The following is a 26,624-nucleotide window of genomic DNA, read 5'->3' as shown; positions in this document are numbered from 1 at the left end:
CGTCATCGCGCCAGGCCTGGCTGTCTTCTCATTGTCGAGTCCCTGAGGCTTTGCTACTATCCTTGGTCTATAAGAGGCACTTGGAGTTTTACTGAATTAATGCATAGGCTCCCTGGATTTCACACTTTCTTGTCGCCCCCGCCGTACTGTCTGGCACCACATATTGCAGACACTTAGTCAATGGAAGTGGGAGCCTGGTTTCCCCACCAGCGGTTTTATATTAATAAAACAAAGCAAAACAAAACCTGCTCCCGCTTTTCTACCATCACCACATCACAATAATCCCTGAGGTTTTGCATTCCTTTCCAAGGGTTTCCATTGTCGAATCCATCAGGACCCGGGTTGTCTGACTCCCCTCCGCAGGCCAGGCCGTGCAGCGCGGGGAACAGCCTTCTGGACACAGCAAAGCCGCATCCCGCGCCTTCTCCCAGTTCTTGCCTATTAAGGTAAGAGTTCTGGAGAAGCGCGGGAGGAGCCGAGGGAGGGTCCCCTAGAATCTGCTTCCGTGCGGCCTGTGCGTGCGCTGGCAAGGCGCTGGGAAACCACAACTGGGGACCCGGGTGCCCCGGGCCGGGTGTCCCGCGATGGGTACTGATAGTTTCTGGGCAGCCTTGGGTCCTACTTATCTCTTCTACCCGAGGCCACCTTCCCAGGTTTCCATAGCCACCAGGGCCATGTCCTTATTCTCAACCATCACCGCAGGCCTCAAATGAGTCTGCACAGAGCGCTGATTAAATGGGTCTCGGGTTCCCAGTGGACGCTCCTTTCTCGCAGATGCTCCGATAATCACCGCGAGCCGGGCACCTGCGGGGCGCGTCCCCCGGCCTGGGAAGGGAAGGAGGCAGCCTTTCCTCGTTCCAGGGGAGAGCCGGGTATCCGCTTTCTGGCCTTTCGACCGCCGGCCCGCGGCGCCCCCACCCATCGCCCGCCTAGGGACTTCGGGTCATCCCTGATCCTCTCTCACCCGGTGCGGGCTCCCACCCCGCCCGCCGCCCCGCCCACCACCGGCCCCGCCCGCCGCAGGCCCCGCCCACGGTCCATCGCGCTCCGCCCCCTCCCCGCCGGCTCCCGGCGCTCCGAGCCCGGGCCTGGGGACTCCGGATCCCGCCGCCGGGGCCGCAGCATGGGGCGCTTTCGTGGGGGCCTGCGGTGCATCAAGTACCTGCTGCTCGGCTTCAACCTGCTCTTCTGGGTGAGACCCGGAGCGGAGAGGGCCGGGCAGGGGAGGGGGCCGGGCGGGGGCGCAGGGCTGGGGTCCCCAGGGAGCTGACCGCTGCGGCGTCCGATCCCGGCTCCTGAAGGCTGGGTGTTCAAAAATGCGGAGGTGAGAAAAAGGCAGACAAAAGGGGGTGGGGGGTGGGAGAGAGGGATGGAGGGGGAGAGAACCAAGAGAGAGATCGAGCAACGAAAAATGGTCAGAAGAGGGGAGACCCCGTGCGTGTGGCTCTTCCCGTTGAAGAACCTCTCTGCCTTGCTTTTCATCTGGAGCCTGATGACACCAGATGCGGGGACACCAGCCTCTCCTTACCTCCAGATTCTCTCCCGCACCCCGCACCATCACCCCCACCCCCACCCCCTCCAGTGCACACACCCCCTTCTCGCTCTGCCTTTCCGTTGGAGCCTGGGCCTGGCCAGGGAGCCGGGACTGCCAGAGGTCGTGCCCCATCCAGAGTGTGTGAAGACAGCACCTGGCTGTGGTGGGCTTATGTGGGAAATCGGGGGTAGCAGTGGAAGTGATATTGGCGGGGTCATCCTTTTTCTGAATATTAGGGGAGGGTACCGCTGGGATGGAAGGAAGGGGTTGTGTTCTTCTGTAAGGGAATGGGAGGAAGGGAGGGGCTTCCAAGGGGCGGCAGCACCACCCCACAACACCCTGCCAGCAGGCTCAGCAAAATACTACTGCTCCCAGAGATGATCTCATTCAACTTTGCATTGAATGAACAACATTCCAGGGATTAGTGGTTCGCTGACTGATAGGGCCAGGACCCTTGTCTCCCGTATTACTGGAACAAAATTAAGGCTAGACCATCCCTGAATTCCTAGTTATTCTGTCTGAGGCCCTGAAGGACTGGGAAACAAGGTCTGAGAATTGTCTCTTGTGCACATTCCTTCTTGGGCTTCCTCCAGGGACTGCCAGCCACTAACTACTCAGATAGACCCTGAAGGAAAATACAGATCCTGCTTTGGGTGAAGAAGTTCTTAGAGCTGGGAGGGAGCAGCAGGGGGCCAAGGGCTTTCAAACAACTAGGATAGAGGAGGTTGGTGGCTGTCCTGACTACTCTGGGGAGCTTTTGATCTGCGACACCAACTAATTACTGAAGGATGGTCTCCACTGGTGTCTGCCAACCCATAAGCCCAGAGGCCTGGGTGACTCCAGCAGTTCCAAGCTCTCAGAGGCCAGGTGGCCATCCTCAGCATCCTTTAGCAGGGTAAGATGTGAAGCAGGTACCCCGTAGACAGTCCTGAGTTTTAAAGATACACATGGCTACTGTACACTTGGTCATTTGCATCCAGCATAGTAGGGGGAGGGGCATTCCTAAAGGCCTTTTATGTTGTGCTTTGTAATAGTCTGGCTTAATTTCAAAGCTGTTAATTATAAGTGTTATGCTTCAGTGACACTCTCACTGCTTAAAAGAGGTCTTATCTAAGTCTGAGAAGGAATTCTTAGACTGGGTTCAGCTTATTTAGTGCTTGATGTCATGCCAGCCTTTCCAGGGATAATAGGCAACATTTATTGAGCATTTTCATTGTGTCAGGGACCGTGCTAAGCACATTGCATTCATTATTAACTTAATCCTCACAACACTCTGGATATGCATACTATTATTATCCCCATTTATACAAATAAGGAAAAACAGAGGCGAAAATAGGTCCACTTTCCCAAGGTCACACAGCTAATGAGAGGCAGAGGTGGGCCTCCAACTCAGCCTTCATGCTTCTGAGCACTGTGGTACATGTAGTTAACCAGCTGTTCTCAAAGGGAGTCCTGAGCCAGAGCACCTCCGGGAAAGTTGTCAGAGAGGCACATTCTAAGTTCCATCACAGTCCTGCTGAATCAGAAATTCTGGAGGAGAGACCCAGCAATCTTTTTAAACAAGTCCAGGAAATGCTGATGCATGTTCAAGTTTGAGAACCATTCTGTTAAACCATCATTACATGAGACTTGTAAAAACAGCATATATATAAATATAAATATCTATATGCACACACAACCACACATATATATTTGTAAATAAAAATACTGTGCCCTGAGCTGCTAATCTAGTTGAGGAAATGACCAAGGCATATAGAGCAACAACAAACACAACAGCGTATAATCAAGTGACTAATTTCACACCTCTGACACAGGAAGGAAGGGAGGTAGGAACAAGCAATGCTTGAATGCCTACCGTGTGTTAGCCACTAGGGTTAGGCATGGCCTTTTATATATCTTATCTAATTAAGGAGTTCACAGGAGGGACTTCCCTGGTGGTCCAGTGGTTAAGACTCCATGCTTCCAATGCAGGGTCTTGCAGGACACGAATTTGATCCCTGGTCAGGGAACTAGGATCCCACATTCCACACAGTCAAATAAATAAATAGAAACACACACACAATAAATAAATAAGTAAGCAATTTTTTTAAACATCCATAGCATTAGTGATGAGGTGAAACAGTTCTCCTGAAGAAGGTGATGTTTAAACTGAATTTAGAAGGACTGGCAGACTGGAGGTGGATGAGGGTGAGGGGCTGATACACCACCACCATCCCCAGCAGAAGGACAGCAAGAGTGAGAGTGCCGTCTGACAAAGGGATCAGGTTCAAGCGCAGAGACCCAAGCAGAGTGTGCTCGAGCAAGTTATTCTTATTTCTAGCCTTGTTTTCTCAGCTGAACAATTGGGGCAAGAGTTGCTGAGAGGATTAAAAGGAAAGGCATAAAGTATTTGATTTCGCCTTCCCACGAGCCCAGTATACAGTAAGTGCTCAATTTTTTAAAATTATTATTAAGTGCCTGGCACACAGAAAGCATTAATGAAAGTTAGCCCTCTTTCCCCAGAGTCCCTTAATATCTGGGAAGAGTGTGTATGTTTGCTGCCAAGGAGCTTGCGGCTTGTCTTCATTTACACATTAGCTTCTCAGTTTGTACTTGTGGATTTCCCCCACTAGAACTTAGAATATTCTGAGAGCATAAAATTTTTTTTCTGCCTTGATCACAAATATATCTTTAGTGCCTAATAGTACTCAGCACACAGAATGCACCCATAGAAAGAATTAATGAATCTAGAGAACTTGATATACATGGCCTTCGCTTATTTGCACAGATAATCAATTGTCAACTTTATCTGGAGGACTCTTTCTACTTATTACCTGTCGATGGATTCTTTGCACAGATTGGGCCCAGGAGGGGAAGCGGGGCCTTGCTCACTCTCAGTTCCACGAGGAATGGGGACCAGGGACGGGCGGCTCTCCCATGTCTATACCTGTACAACTGAAGGGAATGGGAGGGGCTTGAAACAAGTGCCTAATGATTTAGAGGAAAGCGATTGTTTGGGATACATAATCTAAGTACCTACCTTCACTGTAACCAAGGGAACCTGACTGCAGAAAAGCCCCACCCTAGCTTCTTATGTTGTTTTTTCCTGGCTGGAGAACATGTGGGAAGTTTGGGGAAGGGGGAGAGAGCAGGGGAGAATTTTCCTGGAAGGACTGGCTTTTGCCGGGACTTGAAGCGTAATATTTACACACACTCTTAGATGCTCATGTGTCTGCCCGTCTGAGGTCCCCCCTGGGTGACAGCACTTCCTTTCCTGTCAGGAACTCACCAGAAGGCAGGCTCAGAGGCAAGCGGGGGTGGGGTATATTCTGTGATCTGCAATTTGACGAATGGATTTGCAACCTCCTTCTGGCTGCTTGGCTAAAGTTTCCCTAGGTCATGCTCCTGATTTTATAAACATTCAACTAGATCCCACCAGAGCCTGGCCAAGGGCTGCTGACTCTGTTCACCCTTGAATTTTAACAAAACAAAAGTAAAGCCTAGCCCCAAACCCCACTAATTTAATTTGTTATCACGGTTGATGTCTAACACGTAACCCCTCCCAACATCTGTCGTGTCTAAATTCGGCCACTACAATCAGATAGCATGGCATAGTTCCATGCATTTCACTGAAATCACCTTTATTTTTTTCCCTCTGTTGCATAGCAATATAAATAAAACACCACCATCTAACAAGCCACTTGTGTTGGTTTAACGAAAAAAAAAAAACCTGGGCGCTGTTTATTCCTTGGTTTGTTGTGTGTTCAGCATTTTCCTATCATTGTGCTGTGTGAGCTGCTCAGGGCTGCCGACCAACAGGAAGCAAGACCGCTCATTGTCGAAAGTCCGATGCCATATATGGCTTGTTTGAAGTTGCTCTCCTTTCCTTCTCACTGTTGTTAATGCAGCTTTGGGGTTTCACTTGGTGATGTCTAACGGGTCCTTTTAAGAAGGGCTGTGTCTTGTGGGCTTGAGAGTCAAAGATGTTTGACTCCACCAAAGCTCACAGAGGTTGCCTCCTCCTCTTTCCCAAACTTATTTCAAATAGTAACTTCAGAGGTACCACCTATCAGAAAAACTGTTTAATAAAAACAAGCCTGAAGAAAGTATTCTCTGGGGTCCACCCCTAAGTTAGACCACCCCAGAAGGTGATTAGGAATTTCCTCAGCCCTGTTGTTGGATGGTCTCTGCTTTTTTTAATCTTTAATGTTTTTATAATTTTTTTTTTGACTGTGTTGGGTCTTCATTGCTTTGTGCGGACTTTTCTCTAGTTGTGGTGAGCAGAGGCTACTCTTCAGTTGCAGTGCACAGGCTTCTTATGTGGCGGCTTCTCTTGCTGTAGAGCACAGGCTCTAGGCGCTTGGGCTTCGGTAGTTGCAGCACACAGGGTTAGTTGCCCTGCATGTGGAATCTTCCCAAACCAGGGGTCAAACCTGTGTCCCCCGCATTGGCAGGCAGATTCTTATCCACTGTGCCACTAGGGAAGTCCTGCTCTCCACTTTTGATTTCTGTCAAGATGAGAAGAGAGTGCCAGCTGCCAGCCTCCCCTGTTGTGGATGCCGGGGGCGCCCAGTGTTGCTGGGAGAGGCAAGGACCCTATAATAGGGGCCAGCCTGCAGAAGCAAGAGCTATCATCCCAGTAGTCTTACAGACCTCAGCCAGATCTAGGCAGCATGGCCGTTCACATCCACAGATTCGAAGCCTGGAAAGTGGATACTTGCATCTCATTCAGTTTATTCCTGGCCATAGTATTTACTAACTAGGGAAGCTTGATGAGTAAGCTGTTTAACCTCCTTGAGGCTTTTCTTATCTATATAATGGACTTAATCAAGTACCAACATCAATCTATGATTTTGGTGCAGATGAAAGAGTAAATAAATGTAAAATATTAAGTATGGTACATGTGCATAGTAAACACTAATGCAAGATATTAGTGGTAATCCGATTTAAACACTAGAAGACAAGTAGGAAAGTGGAATCCAGAATCTAAGAGATCCGTGAAAGTAAGGAAAAGTGGGAAACAGGTGTCCTAAGTCCAACCCATCAAGCAAAGTGGCAGGAGTCTTGTAGCTTATTGAAGGCCTGGAGTCAAAAGGACAGATTCTTTCCCCTGCAATTAGTCACTCAGCAAGTATGTGCTGACCACCTAGCACGTGCCCAGCACCCTGCCAAGTCCTGAGCATTCAGAAATGATTAAGATACAGTCCTTGATCTTGAGACACTCAAGAGGCCTTTATTTGGTGCTTCATTGAGCCCTTTTTTTAAATTAACTTTTTCTTGGAGTATAGTTGCTTGACAATGTTGTGTTAGTTTCTTCTGTACAGCAAAGTGAATCAGCTACATGTATACACATATCCCCTCTTTTTTGGATTTCCTTCCCATTTAGGTCACCACAGTACACTGAGTAGAGTTCCCTGTGCTGTACAGCAGGTTCTCATTAGTTACCTATTTTATTAGTAGGATAATGAACCACACTCCCGTGTGCCTTTGAGTGTAGTTTATTATCTCTCTACTGTCTTTGCTGCTCGGGGGCGTGAGTGCGCTGTGCCAGTCTCCTCCTCCTCCCATCCCGCAGCACCTAGAGGAGCTTCAGCAGTCACTGACATGGCTCTGGTTAATACACACCAGCTTGGCGGCTGTTTGTTTGGTCCCTGTCATGCTTCTATGCAACCAAGGGGGGCCCACTGGGTGGAAATAGGAAAACCCCACGATCAGTGCCTCTCACACTTTAATGTGCTTACAGATCACTAGGGAATCTTGTTCAAACAAATATTCTGATTCAATAGGTCTGCATTGCTAAGAAGCCCCCAGATGTTGCTGCTGCTGGTGGTCCAGGAAACACATTTTGAGAACTGGTTTAGATGTGGCCCTAAGAGATCAAAGTGCCCCTGTGGCTCTCATTTTTGAATGGAGCAGGGAGTGTCCTCCCTTTTGGCCTGCTTATCTGGCTTCCTTGTGGCAGTTCTTTTTCCAGTTACCTCTCTACCATTATTCTTTTAAGATTTTTCTTTTACATTGAGGGTTGATGGTTTCTACAATTACCAGAAGGTTGTCTGTCCATTGTCCGTGGCATTTCACTGTGTTATCTCAGAAAAGGCAGTATCTTTGAGTCTGCAGTCATGCGTGACAAAAAGGAACATAACTTCTAACCCCCACCTTACCACTGCAGTTTATATCACAACAAGGCTGTTCTCCTAGAGCAAGTGACACGACACTAACCATCATGTCATTCTTGCTAGGGAATTAAGGAGAAGGAATTGAGAAAGAAGTGGGTAAGATGGGATGACCAGATGGGTTGAGAGCGCATCATACAGATATGAATAGGGGTTACCTTGGCTTGCTTTTTTTTTAATCCTGTTTGAATTTTTTTATGGGCAAGAATAACGTTCACATGATGCCTTGGCTTACAAAATGCTCTTACATACGTGATCCCATTTGATCATGAATCACAACAGTCCCATGAAATAATGTAACCCCCATTTTACAGATGTGGAAGCTGGAAGGCAGGTTCAGTAAATGGTGTGTCTAGGATCAAAGAGTTAAAGAGGAACAAAACCAAGATTCACACTCAGGTCTTCTGATTTTAAACACTATGCTGTTTTCACCACACATACTTATGAAGGCACATGGAATGTAAGGTATAATAAATGCTGCAGACTTGGCAAATGTGAAGTCTATGACCAGAGAGATTATATTATCTTGATGCATTCCAGAAATGCAGGTACAAAAAAGATGCATAAAACACTCTAGCATATGGGAGAAAGAGGGAGAAGTTGAGAATACCTCTGATCAGCTTAAGGCAGAGGAAAAGCAAGATGGGAATTGATAAAGGGTATATATTGATATCAAGAGGCTGTGTGTAAAATTAATTTCAGTAACCAAAAACTTGAAGAATATGAAACATTACATAAATGACAGGGAAGCCTGGCGTGCTGCAGTCCAGGGGGTTGCAAAGAGCTGGACACGACTGAGCAACTGAACAACAAAATATAAATGGAAGCTAGGTGATATCTGCTTTCCCATGCATTTTTTCTATGTTAACTTCTTTAATCCTCACAATGACCTTCTAAAATAGCAGCTATTGTCACCCCTAGTTTACATATGAGGGAACAGGGACAGAGTTCAGAGCCTTTTCCAGGGCCTCAGAGCTGACCAGTGGCAGAGCTGGCTTTCTGTGTGTGGTTTCTACCCTCTTAACCACTCCAAGTCTACAGACTGACAAGGAGAGAAGTTTGAAGCTGGGATGAGCATGTTAATTCTAGAGCATGTTAATCCTGCACTCTCCAATATGGTGGCTGTGCTACTAACCACATGTGGCTTTTCACATTTAAATTAACCAGTATTAAAAGGAATTTAATATTCAGCTTCTCAGTCACACTAGCCACATCTCAAGTGCTCAATGACAATGGGTCACCAATGGCTGCAGTATTGGACAGCAGAACATTTATATTTACATCCTGCGAGAAAGTTCTATTGGATTCCTCTAGCCTAATTTCGGAGAAGGCAATGGCAACCCACTCCAGTGTTCTTGCCTGGAGAATCCCATGGATGGAGGAGCCTAGTAGGCTGCAGTCCATGGGGTTGCTAAGAGTCGGACACGACTGAGCGACTTCACTTTCACTTTCCTGCATTGGAGTAGGAAATGGCAACCCACTCCAGTGTTCTTGCCTGGAGAATCCCAGGGACGGGGGAGCCTGGTGGGCTGCCGTCTATGGGGTCGCACAGAGTCGGACACGACTGAAGCGACTTAGCAGCAGCAGCAGCAGGAGCCTAATTTATTCTTTCTCTCATAAGTCATCTTCTCCTGCTTTTCTCTATTGTATCTTAACTAAACTAAAGAGAGAGGGGGAACATAGCTTCTGGAAAGGGGCCGTGACATACTTAGTGTAGAGGTTTAGAAAACTCCCATCTATTACAGAGAGAGCTAAAGTAAAAATTAGTAGAAGAAGACAGCAGAGGTCTAAGTCATTAGAATCATGGCCACAGTATTTCCTATCTTGAGTAGGATTAAGTTTTCAGTTTGAATGTAACATTAGTCAGTCTACCTCCATAATAATCATAAGTGCTGGCACTCACTGTTCTAAGTGAGTAAGATGAAGTCATTTAATTCTCTCAGGGAGGCACTATTATTACCTCCACTTTGCAGCTGAGGAAGCTAAGGATTAGAGAGGTTAAGAGACTTGCCTGAGGTCACAGGACTAGTAAGTGACAGAGCTTGATTCAAACCCAGGATGCCTAGAACCCCCATTTTTATCTGCTGCAGCTCCTCGACAACCCAGCATATACAAGTGGATGTTGTTATTACTAACCTGTCCAAGTGCATCAATATTCAGTCTGACAGCTCAGAAGAGGTGAAGTTCTCTACAAGAGCAGTTGACGAATGTTCCAAAGTGTGTGCCAAGCCCTGTCCTCTCTGTTGTAATTGTGATTGGGAAAGCGTCAGCTTATAAACTAGGCCAAGGGAATGGGGGGAGACAACAGAGCCCCCCAGTGGGGCAGGGACAGGGCCGGAAGCTGCTGCCACTCCTCCAGGAAGCCCATGTGGCCTGTCCTTGCCCTAGCTGTATCTGTCTAGCCCCCTGTAATGGCCTCGTGCTGTCTGCCTTCCTGACCCCAAATAATTTCTGGTTAAATAGCTGTTAAGAAAAATCTCTCTAGAATACAAGACTCATGATTCCTACTGGGTTCCATTCAAGCTAACTTTGTAACTAAAAAAGTGTTTTGTCTTGTTCCAATCTAATGTGAGTTTTACCTGAAACAGTTTTTCTCCCCTCCCATTGTCTTTCTGTAACAACTAAAACTGGGCGAAGATTGATATTATTGGTTGATAGTCAAGAAACCTGTCTATCTGCTCAAAAGTAGTTCTCTCAGACTACCTTGTAAAATATTAGGCCATAAAATAAGTAATGTTTTATATTCCAGTTGTGAAATATTCAATAAGCAAATATTCAATTTGCTTGTGTAAAGTTGCATACAGATGAGATGTCACATGTTTACTCAGAGGCAAGCCTGGGATGAAGCCAGCTAGATGCTGCTAGGAGGTTCAGACAACATCCAAAAGACCACTTTTGTCCTCCTGGAGCTGGTCCTCCAGGTCATGTGAGACGGACATTGGGTTTAAATCAATTTGCTAGCTTGGTAGGTTGGGTTTTACTTTAGCTGTACTTGATTTTCATTTGATAAAGCCATCTGCTCATTGGAATCATTAGCCAGTAGTCTGTGGCATTTGTTTTAATGTGTGAAGAAAACCATATAACCATCATCTGTCTCCTAATTCTTACAGATCTCTCTTCTCCTTTCTCTTGTACTTCTTTAGAAAAATGCAGTATATACAACCACTGAATAAACACAGACACTTTGCCTATCTGTATTTAAGTTACCTGCTTTATCATTCAGAGGAAGCTTTTCATCCTGGCTCAACTTCCTCCCCTGAATTTAGTGTCTCCCCAGTTCTTTTGTGCAAAGCATCCCCCAACCTCAGCAATGTCAGTTGATCCATACCAGTTAACCCTATAACAACCTAAACAAACAGAAGAAGGTGTGTTTAACACAAATATATCGCCTGATTGTCATTCTAGATAGACAGATAACGTCCCAATCTGTCACAGTTTGGATGGCAGAATCCTTCTAATGGGCTTTCCTGGTGGCCCAGATGGTAAAAAATCTGCCTGCTACACAGGAGACCCAGGTTCAATCCCTGGGTCATAAAGATTCCCTGGAGAAGGGAATGACAACCCACTCCAGTATTCTTGCCTGGAGAATTCCATGGACAGAGGGGCCTGGCAGGCTACAGTCCGTGGGGTCGCAAACAGTAGGACACGACTGAGTGCCTAAGCACACACAGATATCCTTCCATGGTACCGAGAATTGAGCATTGATTTTAAAATCTATCCTTACCTGAGGAAGTCTTTCAGGAATTTCTTAGCATGAACTTGCTCTCAGGAAATCGTTATAAGGAAACTAATGTGGGAAATCAGAAACACTGGGATCTAACCAGTGTATTTCCAGACTGACAGCCATGCATTTCCAAGCTAACAGCCATGTCTTCATCCGCTGCCACAATCCTGCATCCAGTTCCACCTCACCTGGTCCTGATGTGGAAGCAAGGACACCAGCCTTCCTCCAAGGTGGTTTCGCCTGGATGTCATATGGTATTTGGCTCTTGAATTTCTTCTGACAAAATCCTTCATTTTGAGAAAGTGCCATCTGAATCCTTGCCTTGCTTTCACTGCATAGTAGGATGAAAATCTTGGGAGCTGGCTTTCCTCTTTGAGAAAACTACTATTATCCTCTGGAGCAAATGTGCTTCTGACTTTTGCCTGCTAAAAGGATGAAACTCCATTACCCTTATGGTTTCCTAATGTGGTTTGCAATCAGATGAAGAATTATGAGTGTTCATTACATGATTCCATCTGGGCTGAGAATTGCCTCCAAGAGCAAGTATTAGCTTAAAAGCTTTTAATGAAGTCTCTAGGGTTGAAGTGTCATTTTCCGCTTTGTATGACGTCATCCTGAAAAATAAAATTGCCAGCGAGTTGGGTATGTATATACACAATGGCATTCACCCTGGAAGAGCTAGAAATACAGAATTCATTTTGTTTATTCTTTCCTTTAAGGGCATTGTGTGTGTGTGTTGCCATGATTGTGTTAAGTCTTCATATGTTCTGCCTGTAAAAGGTGTATATAGATTTATTCTTTGTGTGCATGCCTGATGCCTGGCACGCATCCTTACAGGCTGGAAAGACACAGAACTGATACTAGCTGCTCTAATTATTTTTCTGTGGGCAAGTGTTATGCTGAGTTGACTCAACAGTGTCTACACGCAGTGCCATCTGAGGTGTCCGCCCTGTGTTTCCCAGATGCAGATGAATTTAAAATTAGTACTTTCAAAGTATTCCCTTGGAGGGCTGTGAAGGAGGTTGTTCACAGTTGCTCCTATCAACCTGTCTTAGGTCAGGTCACCATAAAGAAAAAAAAAAAACTATAGATTGAGTGGCTTAAACAACAGGAATTTATTTCTCATAGTTCTGGAGGCTGGAAAGTCAAGTTCAAGGTATCTGCCAGTTCAGTTCCTGATGAAAGCTTTCTTCCTGTCTTGCAGACGGCTGCCTCTCCCTGTGTCCTCCATGGCAAGGAGAGGGCTCTGATGTCTCTTATAGGGAATCCCCACCTCATGTCCTCATCTAACCTATCACCTCCCAAAGGCCCCACCTCCAAACACCATCACAGTGAGGGCCAGTTAGGCCTTCAGTGATGTATGAATTAGGGGGAGACACAATTCAGTCCACAGCACAGCCTAAATGACACCTTTGTGAAGAAGGCCCTCCATTCATTCACTCAACAGATGTCTGTTTGGAACTGGTTGTTCAAGGGAGAGTGGTTAGGAGCTTGGAACACAGCAGTGTAGACCCTGTGCTTGCCCTCACACAGCTCAGGCCTTAATTTTCTTTAAGTTACAAAAATATTTAAACAGAAATGGTTATATAAGACATGGAGGAAGGCACATACGTCGGCCAGGGTAAGCTTCCGAGAGGAAGTGAGGTCAAAGCTGAAAGCTGTGAGCCAGGTGGAGTGAAGGAAATAGCAAAAGCAGGGTCCCCAGGTGAGAGAAGGAATTGTGTGTGACTAGAGAGAGCATCTGAGGACAATTTACTGTGTCTCACATCTAGGGGCTTCCCTGGTAGCTCAGCTGGTAAAGAATCTGCCTGCAATGCAGGAGACCCTGGTTCAATTCCTGGGTTGGGAAGATCCCCTGGAGAAGGATAGGATAACCACTCCAGTGTTCTTGGGCTTCCCTGGTGGCTCAGACAGTAAAGAATCATCCTGCAATGCAGGAGACCTGGGTTCCATCCCAGGTTTGGGAAAATCCCCTGGAGGAGGGCATGGCAACCCACTCCAGTATTCTTGCCTGGAGAATCCCATGGACAGAGGAGGCTGGCGGGCTACAGTCCATGGGGTCACAAAGAGTTGGACACAACTGAATGACTAAGCACACACACCTATCTAGGGAAAAGCACATCAACTGTCTGAGAACACCCCTAAGTGATGCTTTTTATCTGGAGAGTTTAGTCATCAGATAACAGAGTAGCATGTATTTGCTCTTTGTGGTCAGCATGGCTACCTTCTGCTGGAGGTGGGGGTGGGGGTCAGGGGGAGCTGAGCAAAATGGAGGACCCAGGCCTGGGGAGTAATATTTGCATTTTTCTGTCTCAGCACTGCCCTGGGGAGTAATATTTGCATTTTTCTGTCTCAGCACTGCCCTTCCCTTCAATTAGTGCCTTCCTAAGAACCATGTTTTTGATTCATGAAAAAATAATTTCTGAAGTAAAAATATATATCCTCAAGATAGAACCTTTCATCAACAATCACAGGAAAGTGGAAATAAATACAGTACAATACAGTTGAAATCCACTAACAAGCTTTGCTTCATGTTAAATGGCTTGTTTCTGGCAGATGGGCATTACTTAAAAGAAAACTTTTTGTCCATCCACTTTGCATTAAAAATTTTCTAATCAAATCTGTAGTCCTATCCCCTGCTACTTTAGTTTTAAAACACACAATTTCTCCACAGACATATGCTTACAGTTTGCAACTTTGTCCTGCGGACTCTACAGAATATAGTTAGCTGCTGAAATAACTTGTCCATGAAAATGCACAATGCAACTGTACCGGGTGATCCCCGATCTAATGGCGAGGAGGTATATGTCATTGTCTGTCTCTTTCACTTCTATCTTCTCTATTTTACTTCTGTCCTCTCTTTAACTAGTGCACACACTTTTGCCCTCAAAATCTTGTTGCATAACATTCTGAGTTCTTAATGCGCAACTGGTACTCAGAAAAGAAATGGTGACACAAGGAAAGATGACATCCGGTGTCTTCTCAGGGGCTGGTTCTCTGATGGAATTCTTGTCCACAGCGTTAAGAGTCTCTCTTGGGCCACAGAGATCAGCTTCTCACAAGCCCCTGAGATCCTCTGGAGAAGGAACTAGATCTTCCTTATCTGTGAATCTTTGCCTCCTGGCTCACAATAGATGTTCAATAAATACTTATTAAATGATTAACATCGAAGCCCTACTCATGCTGTTGTATGAAAAAGTCCATTCCTGGAAAAACAATATTCCTAATGTCAGTTGTTCCAAAGGCACGGGGAGTGATACTGGTCCTGGATGCAGAGCAGCTCTCAGCAAAGTTCTCTGGTTGATAGAGAGGATCCTTCATGGTCCTTGCCCATCACCGCATCCATCCTGTAGCAACCCCAATCTGGTCTCCAGCCAATCAGGTCGTTACCTGTGGCTCCTCACTGTCTGACATCACACAGCACTCGTCCCCATCAAAGTGAAGGCTTCCACCTCCTCCTCCCCTCAAGACCCTGCCCTGGGTTTTCCACAAGGTAGCAAGCTTAGCAGAAGCCATGAGCCATGTGCTGTAAATCCAGTTTCAAGCTCCAGACTCTGACTTCCCCCAGATGCTTCTCTCTCCCCAGCACAGGGTTCCACATAAGGAAGCACAGCCCTTACCCATGCGGTTCCCTCTTCCTGCCATCCCTCCCTGCTCCTCTAACTCATTCTTCAAGATGTAAATCAAAATGGAATGTCTTCTGCTGACAGCCGGTCGTCATAGTTTGGTCTAATCCCTGGGTGGTGATGCCGTCCCATGGAGCACACTTCCTGCATCCTGTGACGTTTATTAGCTTATGGGATTATCTTCCATGTCAGCCTGTGCGTGTGCGTTAAGTCACTTCAGTCATGTCTGACTCTTTGTGACCCTATGGACCATGGCCTGCCAGGCTCCTCTGTCCATGGGATTCTTCAGGTAGGAATACTGGATTGGGTTGCCCTCCTGCAAAAGGATCTTCTTCCTGACCCAGGGGTCAAACCCACGTCTCCTGCACTGGCAAGCAGATTCTTTACCACCAGCACCCCCTGGAAGCCAGACTGTCTTCTTCATTGTTGCTTCTTTGATGCTTAGCCTAGTATCCGTCAGGACCATAGTTACCTTCGAAAGATATGTAGAAAGGAAAGGAGATGAGGGCAGCAGCGTCGTAAGAAGGAAAGCAGCATGGCCGGGCAGCCTTTGTTCCCATGTTGGCTGAGGTGCAGGGTTGTGACTGAATGCAAAGGACAGACTGAGGATGGGGGCATTGTACGAAGGGTGGCGGGTTTGTCTAGGAGGGTTAAAGTATATGCCTAGAAGCTCACTCAGTGAGACGTCTTGCTCTTGGGGGGCACAGAGCAATGGGTCTTACTGACCCTAGACTTGCTCATTTTGTCCCTGACTGCACTGAACTTGATGGGAATTATTTTCATGCAACTTCAGGTGTGTGGTAGATCAACCAAAGCCCCGTGAACATAGAGTATTTTAAGAGTCTTACAAGAATGGTGAGTTATAAAGGACCAAAGGACTATGTCATCTCAGCTGATACCACTTTCCAAAGCAGGCATGGCTGTCATCTGCGGCAGCCTCGGACTTGACCTGGTCCACACCCACAGTGTTCCCAACCTGGCGGCATGCTGGGAGGATTCCCTCCACAGTGACGACACCCAGCTCCCCCACGGTTTCCTGGACCCAGCAGGAAACCCTAGGTTTGGGGTTGGGGGTGGGGGACCGTGGATGAGCACGCTCAGATTTTTTTCCTTATTGGCCCTGGGGCTTTAAATTGCAACCTCTCTTTTAATTTTCCATTATGCATCAGACACATCTGTGCCAGAAGCGGACAAATGTATTCCGTCTGGGAGGATGATCCCAGACGGCTATAAATTAGAGCCTGTGTACAGAGATGCCAAAAATGTGGCCTCGTGGTACGGTGTCCCTGGGACCAGTCACCTCCTCCACCGTCTGCTCGGTGGCTGCAAGCCTTGGCCTGATGCCTCTGTCAATAGATTTTCGCTTTGTGTTTGGAAACTCTTTCCACCGAGTGGCTGCAGAGGCGGGGCGGGCAGGGCTGCCTGTGAGGTTCTACTGGACACAGCCATCCAGGCAGCACCCCGAGGACAGGGCTGTCCCAAAGGACATCACTCTCTTCCCTGTACGAGAAACAGTAATGACCTTCAAAGCCAATTTCCTCCCAAACTAAAGCCCAGCCCAAGAAAACTCACCCCACTTTATTTGGATTGATGAGATAAACTACCATATCAGGCCTTTAGGCTTATAATATACCTGCTTCACCCACAAAACTTTGAGAGGATCGTGCAAAGAGAAAAGTCACCTGTAATTTTACCTTTCAAAGAAAATATCCTTAATGTTTTAACAGTACTTCTTTAAATATTTTTCCATGCCTTGCTAATGTTTTTTAAACTGCAAAAATCTTTTAAAGCTGGTCGAGCAGCCCAGTTCCTTTAGCTGTCCCTCACATTATCCAATTAGTGCTTTCCTCTAAGTACTGGAAACTTTTAGTTGTTCCACCTCAGAGAGTCCGCTGGTAGAACTCTGTGCCTCCAGTTCCTCCTGCAGACATCATGCTCCTCTACTGAAGAAGCTGGCCACCAAGGGAATGGGCCTTGGGGGAATAAAGGATGAAAAGAGATAAAGTCTTCATATAAATGCAGTCGGAGAGCCCCAGCCCTTCACAGATACCCAAAGAAGGATCCTGTATACACAGGGCTCTGACCCCAACTTTGACATCGTTTTCCTTATTAAACCTCTATGTCTCTGACTTTCATGCTTCAGTCTCCTTGTTGCCAGCCTCCGTGTCTGCTCTTCCCTACTGGGGCCAGGGCAGCCTCTGAACTAGTGGTTCGGGGATAGCTTAGGCAAGCCCAGTTCTAACCGGATGGATTGGCTGAACCAGAGGGCTCTTTTTACATCTCTGCTCACTTTCCTGTGGTGCTTTGAGTCCAGAAGGTGCCAGTGAGTAACTGTTGAACTGATATAATCAAATTCGAGATGGTTGTGGAGAGAGAGGATGCCATGGCGGGAGCCTGCTGGGACAGCCCTGCAGTGGTAGGGAAGGCGTTCAGAGCCAGTGCGGAGCCTCACAGAAGCCCTCACAGCAGCAGAGAGGCAGGCAATGAGTCCAGAAGCCGCCAGCCTGCCCAGCCACCGCCTGTGCCAGCCACTCAGCCTCTCCATGAGCCTCACAACACACAGACCAGGCTTTTTCAGAAAATTATTTTTTCCTTTCTTGCTTTCCATGGAAACCCAAAATAGCAACCAAAAAAAAAAAAAAAAAAAGAAAGAAAGAAACAAAAAAAACCCCGGCCAGTTCCCCTCCTGCAAAACCATCCTCAGGCAGGGCAGTGCAGTGACCATGGTGGCCTTGGGGGCAGGACAGGTTCTAGACGCTTCTAAAGCAGCTTTCTAACTGGGCACTGTGCACTCAGGAGGTGTGGGTGGGTTCTGAGGTTGGTGTGTTTTCTTCTGTTTAGAAAAGTGGGTTTCCCCCAGGTCTGGGAGTTCATCTTGCTCTTGGTGACCTCTCTCTGTGGTGCTGGTGAGGAAGTCCAGAGTACCCAGCAGGGAACAATAGGACAAGGAGCAGATAGCTTCCAGGGGGACTGTTGTGGGAACTCTTTTTGAGAGGCATCCTGAGCTAGGCTGTGCCTGCCCCATAATGGCAGGGCAGCCTGACAGAACGGGAGAAACTCTGAGCTTGGAATCAGGAGAGCCCAGCTTTAACATCCCATCGGGGACCTGGGGTGGGGGTGGGGACTCTGAGCACATCATTCCACCCCCACTGTATGAAACATGAAGAGGGGTCCAGCTGGATTTTCAGGGGCTGCTCTGCCAGCTCACACACATATGTTCCCCTCCCTTGTCAACACAGTCTCTTGGTAATTTCAGCTGGCAGGATCTGCTGTCATTGCTTTTGGACTATGGTTTCGGTTTGGAGGCTCCATGAAGGATTTCTCCTCGGAGGACAAGTCCCCAGAGTACTTCTACATGGGTGAGTGACCACAGCCTCCCCTTCTTTAGACGGGGTTGCCCGGGCTTAGAGGGAAGCCTGCAGCTAGACTTCCATGGGAGGGGAACAGAGGGAGAGAAAGGAGGCAAATCAGAGCCCCAGATGCCCACCCAAGCCAGGCAGCGGGGAGAGGGCCCTGCTACCCCACACCTGGCTCATCCCTCTGCTTCCAAAACCAAGGACGACCAGGTGAGACTGAACGGTTGCACTTCTTTCCTCCACTTCAAGAAAGAAGCCCAGCACGTAACCACAATTCATGTCCAAAGAACTGGAAAACACCCCTGCACCCCCTGAGTGAAGTGGGTACACAGCAAAGTCAGTCCTTTGCTCCTTCCTGGGGTGATAGGGGAGCCCTGCCCAGTCAAGCTCTGGTTTTGTGTATTTGTGATCTTGTATATTTTAAATTGTCTGGGAGAGACACCTAATTCAAAATAAAGAGAGACAGCTCAAGGTGTGGAGGGGCTAATCTGAGTCCCTCCATGACTAGGGACTGCAGAGGGGAGGGGAAATGGAGCAGAATCGGGTGGGGAGGGCAGGGAAGGGAGTAGGGGCAGGAGAGCTTCCCTGGGCAGAGACAGCATGGGAGGGGTAGGGGAGCCTTCTTCCAGCAGTGGGAAAGGGGTGAGGAGTGGGAAGCTGATGTAGACCGTGTGATGAGTTGAGGCTGAGAAAGTAGTGTGTGACTAAGTGCCAGCTTAGTGGTGTTTGCAGTCGGTGCATCAGGGGTCATTCTAAACTGGTGAGGCAAGAAGGATTTGAGTTAGGTATGAAAGACCAACCTTAATCAATAGAGAAGGGGACGACTAGGGACTGAAGAGGTTTGGGACCAAGGCATGCCTATGGGACAGTGTTTAGCAAGCCTAGGTTGGGCAGGTAACTCTTACCAGAATGTAAAGCATATGGGCATGGAAGGAATTACAATTAGAAAAGTTGAGGAGGGAGGGAAGACAGACACAGAGGGCCTTGAATGTCGGGGCTAGTTAACTTAATAAACAATAGAAGGGGGGCTTCTCTCGTGGCTCAGTGGTAAAGAACCTACCTGCCAATGCAGAAGCATGGGTTCCATCCCTGATCCAGGAAGACAGCACATGCCTCTGAGCAACTGAGCCCATGCGCCACAGCTAGTGAGCCTGTGCTCTAGAGCCCGAGTGCCGCAAATGCTGAACCTGTGTGCCCTGGAGCCTGTGGTCCGCCACAAGAGAAGCCTGCGCGTGGCAGCTAGAGAGTAGCCCTCCTTCTCCACAGCCAGAGAAAAGCCCCACGCAGCAACGAAGACACTGCACAGCCAAAAGCAAATAAATAATACAATTTTTAAAAACAAAATAAACAAAAGAAGGATAGTTTAGACTTTGAGGGAGGGTGCAATCAAGCTACAGGGCTTCCCTGATAGCTCAGTTGGTAAAGGATCCACCTGCAATGCAGGAGACTCTGGTTCAGTTCCTGGGTAGGGAAGATCCACAGAGAATGGATAGGCTACCCACTCCAGTATTCTGGCCTAGAGAATTCCATGGACTGTATAGTCCATTGGCTCACAAAGAGTCGGACGCGACTGAGTGACTTTCACTTTCACAATCAATCTACACTGCATTTTAAAGAGATTATTCTGGAATGAGAGGGGAGGAAAAAAAGACCATGCTATATTCCTGATACAGTCATACCTGAAGAAATAAGGGCATAACCCATGGTGTAGCAGTAGGAATTGTGAAGAAAAGATCAGAAAGGCAAGAAACTTTATTAAGCATGATTAAATGTTATTATTAAACATTGTTAAACTCAGGGACAGAAGGAATCAAAACAAAAAAAGGTATCAGTGATAGAGTCAAGCATAGAAGTCACAACTCATGATTTTCAGATGGAAACCTGAGTTACGGAAGTCAGGGACCCTGCTGGGTTAGAGAAAGGATGGGGGTGTGGAAAGAAGGATGGAGGCCAGTCTGGGAGCAGCCTCTATCTGTATTCCTCCAGAAACGAAGCACTGATAGCAGTTTCACAGGTGTAGATTTGGGTCCAACAAAAGAAAAACTTTTCAATGGTTTGATAAATCAAAGAAGCTGAACAGACTTCTATAGAAAGTGACCCCTCTGATACATTGGTATTTAACCAAAAACCCAAATGGATCTTCTATCCATACAGGAGATTCCTGCGCTGAGTAGGAGGGTGAACTAGCTCCAAACAAACATTCCTGATCCTATTTCCAAATCTAAACTAAAGCCATATGAACTGCCCAAGATGCAAGAAATGTCACATATTTGTAGGCGTATTTGTCAGGACTCTTTCAATTGCAAATCACAGAAACTTGACTCAAACTGTTTTGACCAAAACGGAAATTTCTTGACTCATAACGGAAACATCAGGATTAATACTCATCTTAGGGACACAAGTGATATGATCAGAATCCAGTCTGTAGCCATCTCTTAGCTCTGTTTTCCTGTGCCTCCAGTCTGGGGCAGATTCCCCCTAGCTCTGATAAATCGGCCACCCACAGCTCCAGGTCCCACCTCCCAAGTAACCCTGGCAACAGTGTGCTCTTCTTCCAGCTGATTCAACCAAAGTCCTGGGTCTCACTGTCGTTGGCTGTCTTGGGTCCAGTGCCCTTCCCACACCAGTCATTGTGGCCAGCTGCTTGAGACGGGCTTGTTGGCTGAAGCCTGGGCCTCACACCTGCCATGGAGCTGAGGCAAGTCAGCCCTCTCAGACCACACGGACTGAGAGTGAAGGAGGTTCTTTGTCTAATAGAGAAGAAGAGGAGGTGAACTCAAGGTGGGAAAAGCAACAGCCCCCACGACAAGGCCTGAACCCTTCCTGCTTGTTCGTGGTGGCCTGGGATGTGGGCATGGGCCTGCCACCCTTGCTTCTTCCTCAGCTCCCCTCTCTAAGTCACCCATGAAGGGCTGGGGGTGAGAATGCTTATGGTCAGTGCTCAAAGTTCAGAGAAGAGAGTTAGCACAGAGTCTTAGCGCTGAACAGAATAAGGAGACTAAGGACCAGGGGGTGAAACAGACAGGGAAGGGGGCTGGTGGTCAGCTGTGGTTGCCCAGCTTTGCACAGTGGGGCTCAGCCCTCGGTCCAGGGTTGCCAATACCCAGGCCTGTGCCTGTTCTGTTTGTTTCCCTGCGTTGTCTCTCCGGTGAGTGCCAACAAGAAAAAGTCCTTGTGAAGGCAGGAACCTTCTCTCCATTTCAAATATTTCTTATAAATAGAAAGAGCAATATGTGTGTTTACAGAGGTTGATATTTCTTTCCTCAATAAATAATTTTCCAAATAGGAAAGACACCAGATCTCTAGTAATAAAATGAAAAGAAAAAATGTACCAGGATACCATTTTATGGACTTGCATAGCAAACAGTATGAGGTAATAGGACTTTAAAGAAGAAGCAGGCCCAGTTTTTGGAAAATCTCACTTCATGTCCCTAGGTACTGTGCACTGAACTGTGTATTTTCTTTTCAGAATAGGTTCCAGAGCAATCAGCACATTAAACTCTTATCACCACTTTGTTAAAGAGCCCCGGAGAACAAGCTTGGCCCATTAAAGTGCTCTTAAAGAAACACAACCTTCCCCTGAGAGGGACCTCAGGAAGGCACGTGGTGTAACTCCCTGCTTCCAGGCAGATGACTGCCACCCTTTGTAGGAAATCTTTCTTCCTCTGGGGCTTCCCAAGTGGCTGTTGCTGTCCATTTGCTCAGTTGTGTCTGACTCTTTGAGACCCCATGGACTACAGCATGCCAGGCTCCCCTGTCCTTCACCATCTCCTGGAGTTTGCTCAAACTCATGTCCATTGAGTCGATGATACTATCCAATCATCTTGTCCTGTCACCCCCTTCTCCCACCTTCAATCTTTCCCAGCATCAAGGTCTTTTCTAATGAGTCGGCTCTTCGCATTAGGTGGCCAAAGTATTGGAGCTTCAGCTTCAGCATCAGTCCTTCCAGTGAATATTCAGGGTTGATTTCCTTTAGGATTGACTGGTTTGATCTCCTTTCAATCCAAGGGACTCTCAAGACTCTTCTTGAACATCACAGTTCAAAAGGTGCTAGTGGTAAAAAAAAAAACCCGACTGCCAATGCAAGAGACACAAGTTCCATCCCTGGGTCAGGAAGATCCCCTGGAGAAGGGAATGGCAACCCACTCCAGTATTCTTGGCTGGAGAATCCCCAAGGGCAGAGGAGCCTGGTGGGCTACAGACCATGGGGTCGCAAAGAGTCAGACACTACTTAGAAGAGCACACGTGCACTTCCTCCTCTAGGGGGATACTTTCCTTTCTGGGACCCTTGTGTCTTCCTCCTTGGTGGTGGAGAGAATGTCCCTTCATATAATAAAGATCTGGGATTGACTTAATAGTGAGGGACCAGTGTGGAGAGGATCCAGCTGTGAGGGGAGTTAGAAATGAGGCCGGGGAGCCAGGGCAGTCAGACTGACTACACCTGCCACCTCTTCTCAAGGACTTCTGAGTTCAGGTCGAGACCTGGGGCTGACCCAGGGCATCACAACCACTGGTTGCTAGGGTGGAGAAGGGAGAGCCTGGCAAGAGTGGAACTGGCAACAAGAAAGGCTGGGGTGACTTGGTGTTTCCCAGACTCTCTTCATTTTGGGTGTTTCCCAGACACTCCCTTCACTCCTGGGAGAAACCCCCAATGTCTTCCAAGTTCCACTAACATGCCACTCTGCTCTCCTGTTACAGTTTTTCTCTGGGGCTGCCCCTTAGGGGTACAGACAACACAGGGGTCTTCCTTCCAGAGGCACAGGGTGGGGAGAGATTCCCTGGGCCCTCAGAAGGCTGGAACACATGAAGTCATGTCTGTGAGCAAAGGATGGAGGGCATCAGCAGGTTCCTCCCCAAGGGGAAGGAGCTGCCTGCTCAGACTCAGCCACTCACTCTCTGGAATCCCAGGTTGTCTGTGGCTGTCCCTCCGTGAATACAGAGCTGCAGAGCCTGGCTTTGATTGTGGCTAAATGTCATGTGTAAGGTAAGCATTCCAGTGCTGAGTGTTCTGGGGCTTTTTAAAGACTCTGACTCACTCTGGTAATATTTTTTACTTCTCGATTTTTAGTTGTACCTGAGATTCATAGTAGTTGCAAAACAGACATGTGATATAGCTTACACTGTTGACACAATTTCTCCAAAGCATTTTTACAAGAACTTAAGTATAGATAATTACTGCCATATTGCAAATAACAAAACAGAAATAAGAGGACTTACCTAAAGACACAGTTGGCAGGCCCAGATTTCTGGCTCCCACCCCAGAAAATGCTTTGAGGGGAAACCCCAGAAATCATCAGTATTAGATTCCTTGGGCACTTTTCTCAAGGAAGGAGGAAAAGAACCCTCCTGCCCTTTCTTGTTGTTGTTTTGTCATGGACTGCAACCCCATGGGCTGCAGCACGCCTGACTTCCCTTTCCTTCATGATCTCCCAGAGTCTGCTCAAACTCATGTCCATTGAGTCAGTGATGCCATCCAACCATCCCATTTTCTGTCCTCCCCTTCTCCTCCTGCCTTAAATCTTTCCCAGCATCAGGGTCTTTTCCAATGAGTTGGCTCTTCGCATCAGGTGGCCAAAGTATTGGAGTTTCAGCTTCAGCATCAGTCTTTCCAATGAAAAGTTACAGATTTCTAGTTAAGAAAATCACCTTTCTTCTGGTTCCTACTGCAAGTGCAGCATAGGAGTTTGGGCGCCCACTTTGGAGTAGAGTCCTGGATTTGGTTCCAGTTTCGAGCCTTACTAGCTGTGCACTCTTCGGTAAGTTACCTCTCTGTGTCTCAGATTCCTCCCCTCTGAAATATGAATACCACTACTACATACCTCACAGGGCTGATGTGAGCATGAGATGATTTAACCTATGAGTGTACTTGAGTGCAGTGAACCCTCAATAAGTATTAGCGGCTGTGCTTACCGCAGGGCAGGCCAAGGGAGGAGTCCACCGCGGGCGGCACAACTGCATGGGAGAGTAGGAGAAGGGGAGATAATGGAGTGGTTTAGATGCCAGATAGTCAGGCCGAGAGACTAGCTGATAGCACCGAGGCTTCTCAGGCACCAGACTCCTGAGATAATGCCCGTCAAGGGCACAGTACAGACTCAGAGACCCTGAGGCACTGGAGTGGTGGTGGTCACTCTTAGTGTTGAATGACTCCATGACTCATGCATGTTATATTCCTACAATAGCATTCAGTAACTAACATCTGCTATGGTTATTTAGCAAGGACCCAAGGCCTCACCTGGCTTTCCAAGGCTCAGTGATAAAGAATCCGCCTGCCAATTCAGGAGACAAGTTCCATCCCTGGGTCAGGAAGATCCCCTGGAGAAGGAAATGACAACCCACTCCAGTATTCTTGCCTGGAGAATCCCATGGACAGGAGCCTGGCAGACTACAGTCCATGGGGTCGTAAAGAGTCGGACACAGCTGGGCAACTGAGCACACAAGTCCTAACTTTCTCCATGAATTAAGTCCCAACCAGTATTCCAAATTCATATATAATTGTGTGTGTCCACAACAAGCTAGGAGGGAGGGAAAGTTGCACAGAAGCAGAGAAAAATATTTTTCGATGAAAAATGGTCATTAGATGGATATGTAAAATCATCTGCTGCCAAAAACTCACTGAAATTGATGACCATGCCGCTATTCAGTCCCTAAAAGGTGAGCCATTTAAAAATGAGTTGACTCAGACAAGGCATTTAGGTCACTATCTCCTTTCTGTGTTACTTGGGATGATGCTTCTAGCTTAGAAAGAAGGATCTGAAATCAGAGACAAGTGATGGAACTGTCAGGAAATTGGTGGTAGCATGTCACCTGGAGATCATTGGCATGGCAAGGCCTAGCTATTAATGCTAAAAATGCAATATCAAAATGTTTTTTCTTTCTCAAACTAAGGGAAATGGGACTCAGGAAGCATAGGGGATTGGGTATAGGTTATCCCCTTGTCACAAAGCTGCTGTGGGAGCAAAAGGGCCCCCACACTCAGATAGTGAGTAAAAGTCGCTCAGTCATGTTCGACTCTTTGCAACCCCATGGACTATATAGTCCATGAAATTCTCCAGGCCAGAATACTGGAGTGAGTAGCCTTTCCCTTCTCCAGGGCATCTTCCCAACCCAGAGACTGAACCCAGGTCTCCCTGCATTGCAGGCAGATTCTTTACCAGCTGAGCCACAAGTGAAACCCAAGAATACTGGAGTAGGTAGCCTATCCCTTCGCCAGGGGATCTTCCCGACCTACAGAAAGCATCTTGAAATTAAAGTGTGCCTGCCGATCAATCTATCCATTCAATAGCTGTGTTTTGAGGGCCAGATCAGAAAAAGGATAAGGTATCCTTGGAAGCTACAAGTGGCCCCATGGCGTGCAGAGTATTACAGCCAGATTTGAAACTGGATTCAGCAGGCCCAAGACCTTTGCCACGAGTAGAATTTCTTCTGATTTTCACATCAACTCCAACCAGCAGTGCTCGTTTGGCATAGGGCTGAGTCACGTGGCCACACATGCACAGGAGGAGAGGTTTTCCAGGGAGAGGCCTCGGGAACTGGAGCTGCTGGGTTAGTTTCAGGGTGTTTGCTCTGAGCTCTGTGATTCTGATAGCCTAAGAATAGAGTATGGAGTATATGTATGTGCTCAGTAATGTCTGACTCTTTGAGAGCCCGTGGACTGTAGCCCACCAGATTCCTCTGTCAATGGGATTCTCCAGGCAAGAACACTAGAGTGGGTTGCCATTTCCTACTCCAGGGGAACCGTCCTGACCCATGGCTTGAACCCACGTCTCCCACATCTCCTGCATTAGCAGGCAGATTCTTTACCACTGGAGGAATGGAATATTGTACAAATAAGCACATTTTCTAAGGGAGCTCTTATTTTGGAAGGGCAAGGGGCTGAGTGGGCTTGTTCACAGTGGGGAGCAGCTCTGTCCTCCTCAGACTCAGGTGCCTCTGTCCACTGTACCCAAGCCTCAGGAGCACCCCTCCCTGCGGGGCTGCACACTCTCAGGAGCCCCTGCAGGCTGTGCAGCCAGTCCTCATCTGCCTGACTCGGGAGAGCCCAGCCATGTGGTGGCTTCTTGGATGCTTGTTGGAATGTAGCCCCAGCATGTATCTCTAAGCAAAGATGGGTGATGGTAGACAGTCCATCCACAACTTCCAGTCTGATTTGCTCTCCCTTTATCCTCATATCCAACAAACACTGACTGGGAATTCTATCTTGTTCCTGGCGTATTCTAGGTAGGGTGAATAATG

The 26,624-nt window shown here is 47.5% G+C and overlaps 1 protein-coding gene across 1 annotated transcript in view; it reads left to right on the top strand.

Moving 5' to 3' along the window:
• Nucleotides 1-1,073: 1,073 nt before the first annotated feature.
• TSPAN2 (tetraspanin 2) overlaps nucleotides 1,074-26,624 on the top strand; it is a 40,997-nt gene continuing 15,446 nt past the window's right edge. Inside the window, exons 1-2 of the mRNA XM_086392025.1 lie at nucleotides 1,074-1,192; nucleotides 18,293-18,395. Of these exons, the coding sequence (XP_086248151.1) occupies nucleotides 1,124-1,192; nucleotides 18,293-18,395 (172 nt within the window). The 5' untranslated portion in view covers nucleotides 1,074-1,123. The remainder of the gene's footprint in view (nucleotides 1,193-18,292; nucleotides 18,396-26,624) is intronic.

The sequence above is a fragment of the Bos grunniens genome, chromosome 3 (assembly GCF_055505025.1).
Source record: "Bos grunniens cultivar Pamir isolate PY7600 chromosome 3, Bosgru_T2T1.0, whole genome shotgun sequence".
In the NCBI taxonomy this organism is placed as follows: domain Eukaryota; kingdom Metazoa; phylum Chordata; class Mammalia; order Artiodactyla; family Bovidae; genus Bos; species Bos grunniens.
The sequence above is the reverse complement of the archived record's forward strand: the minus strand, read 5'-3'. Positions and strand labels throughout refer to the sequence as shown.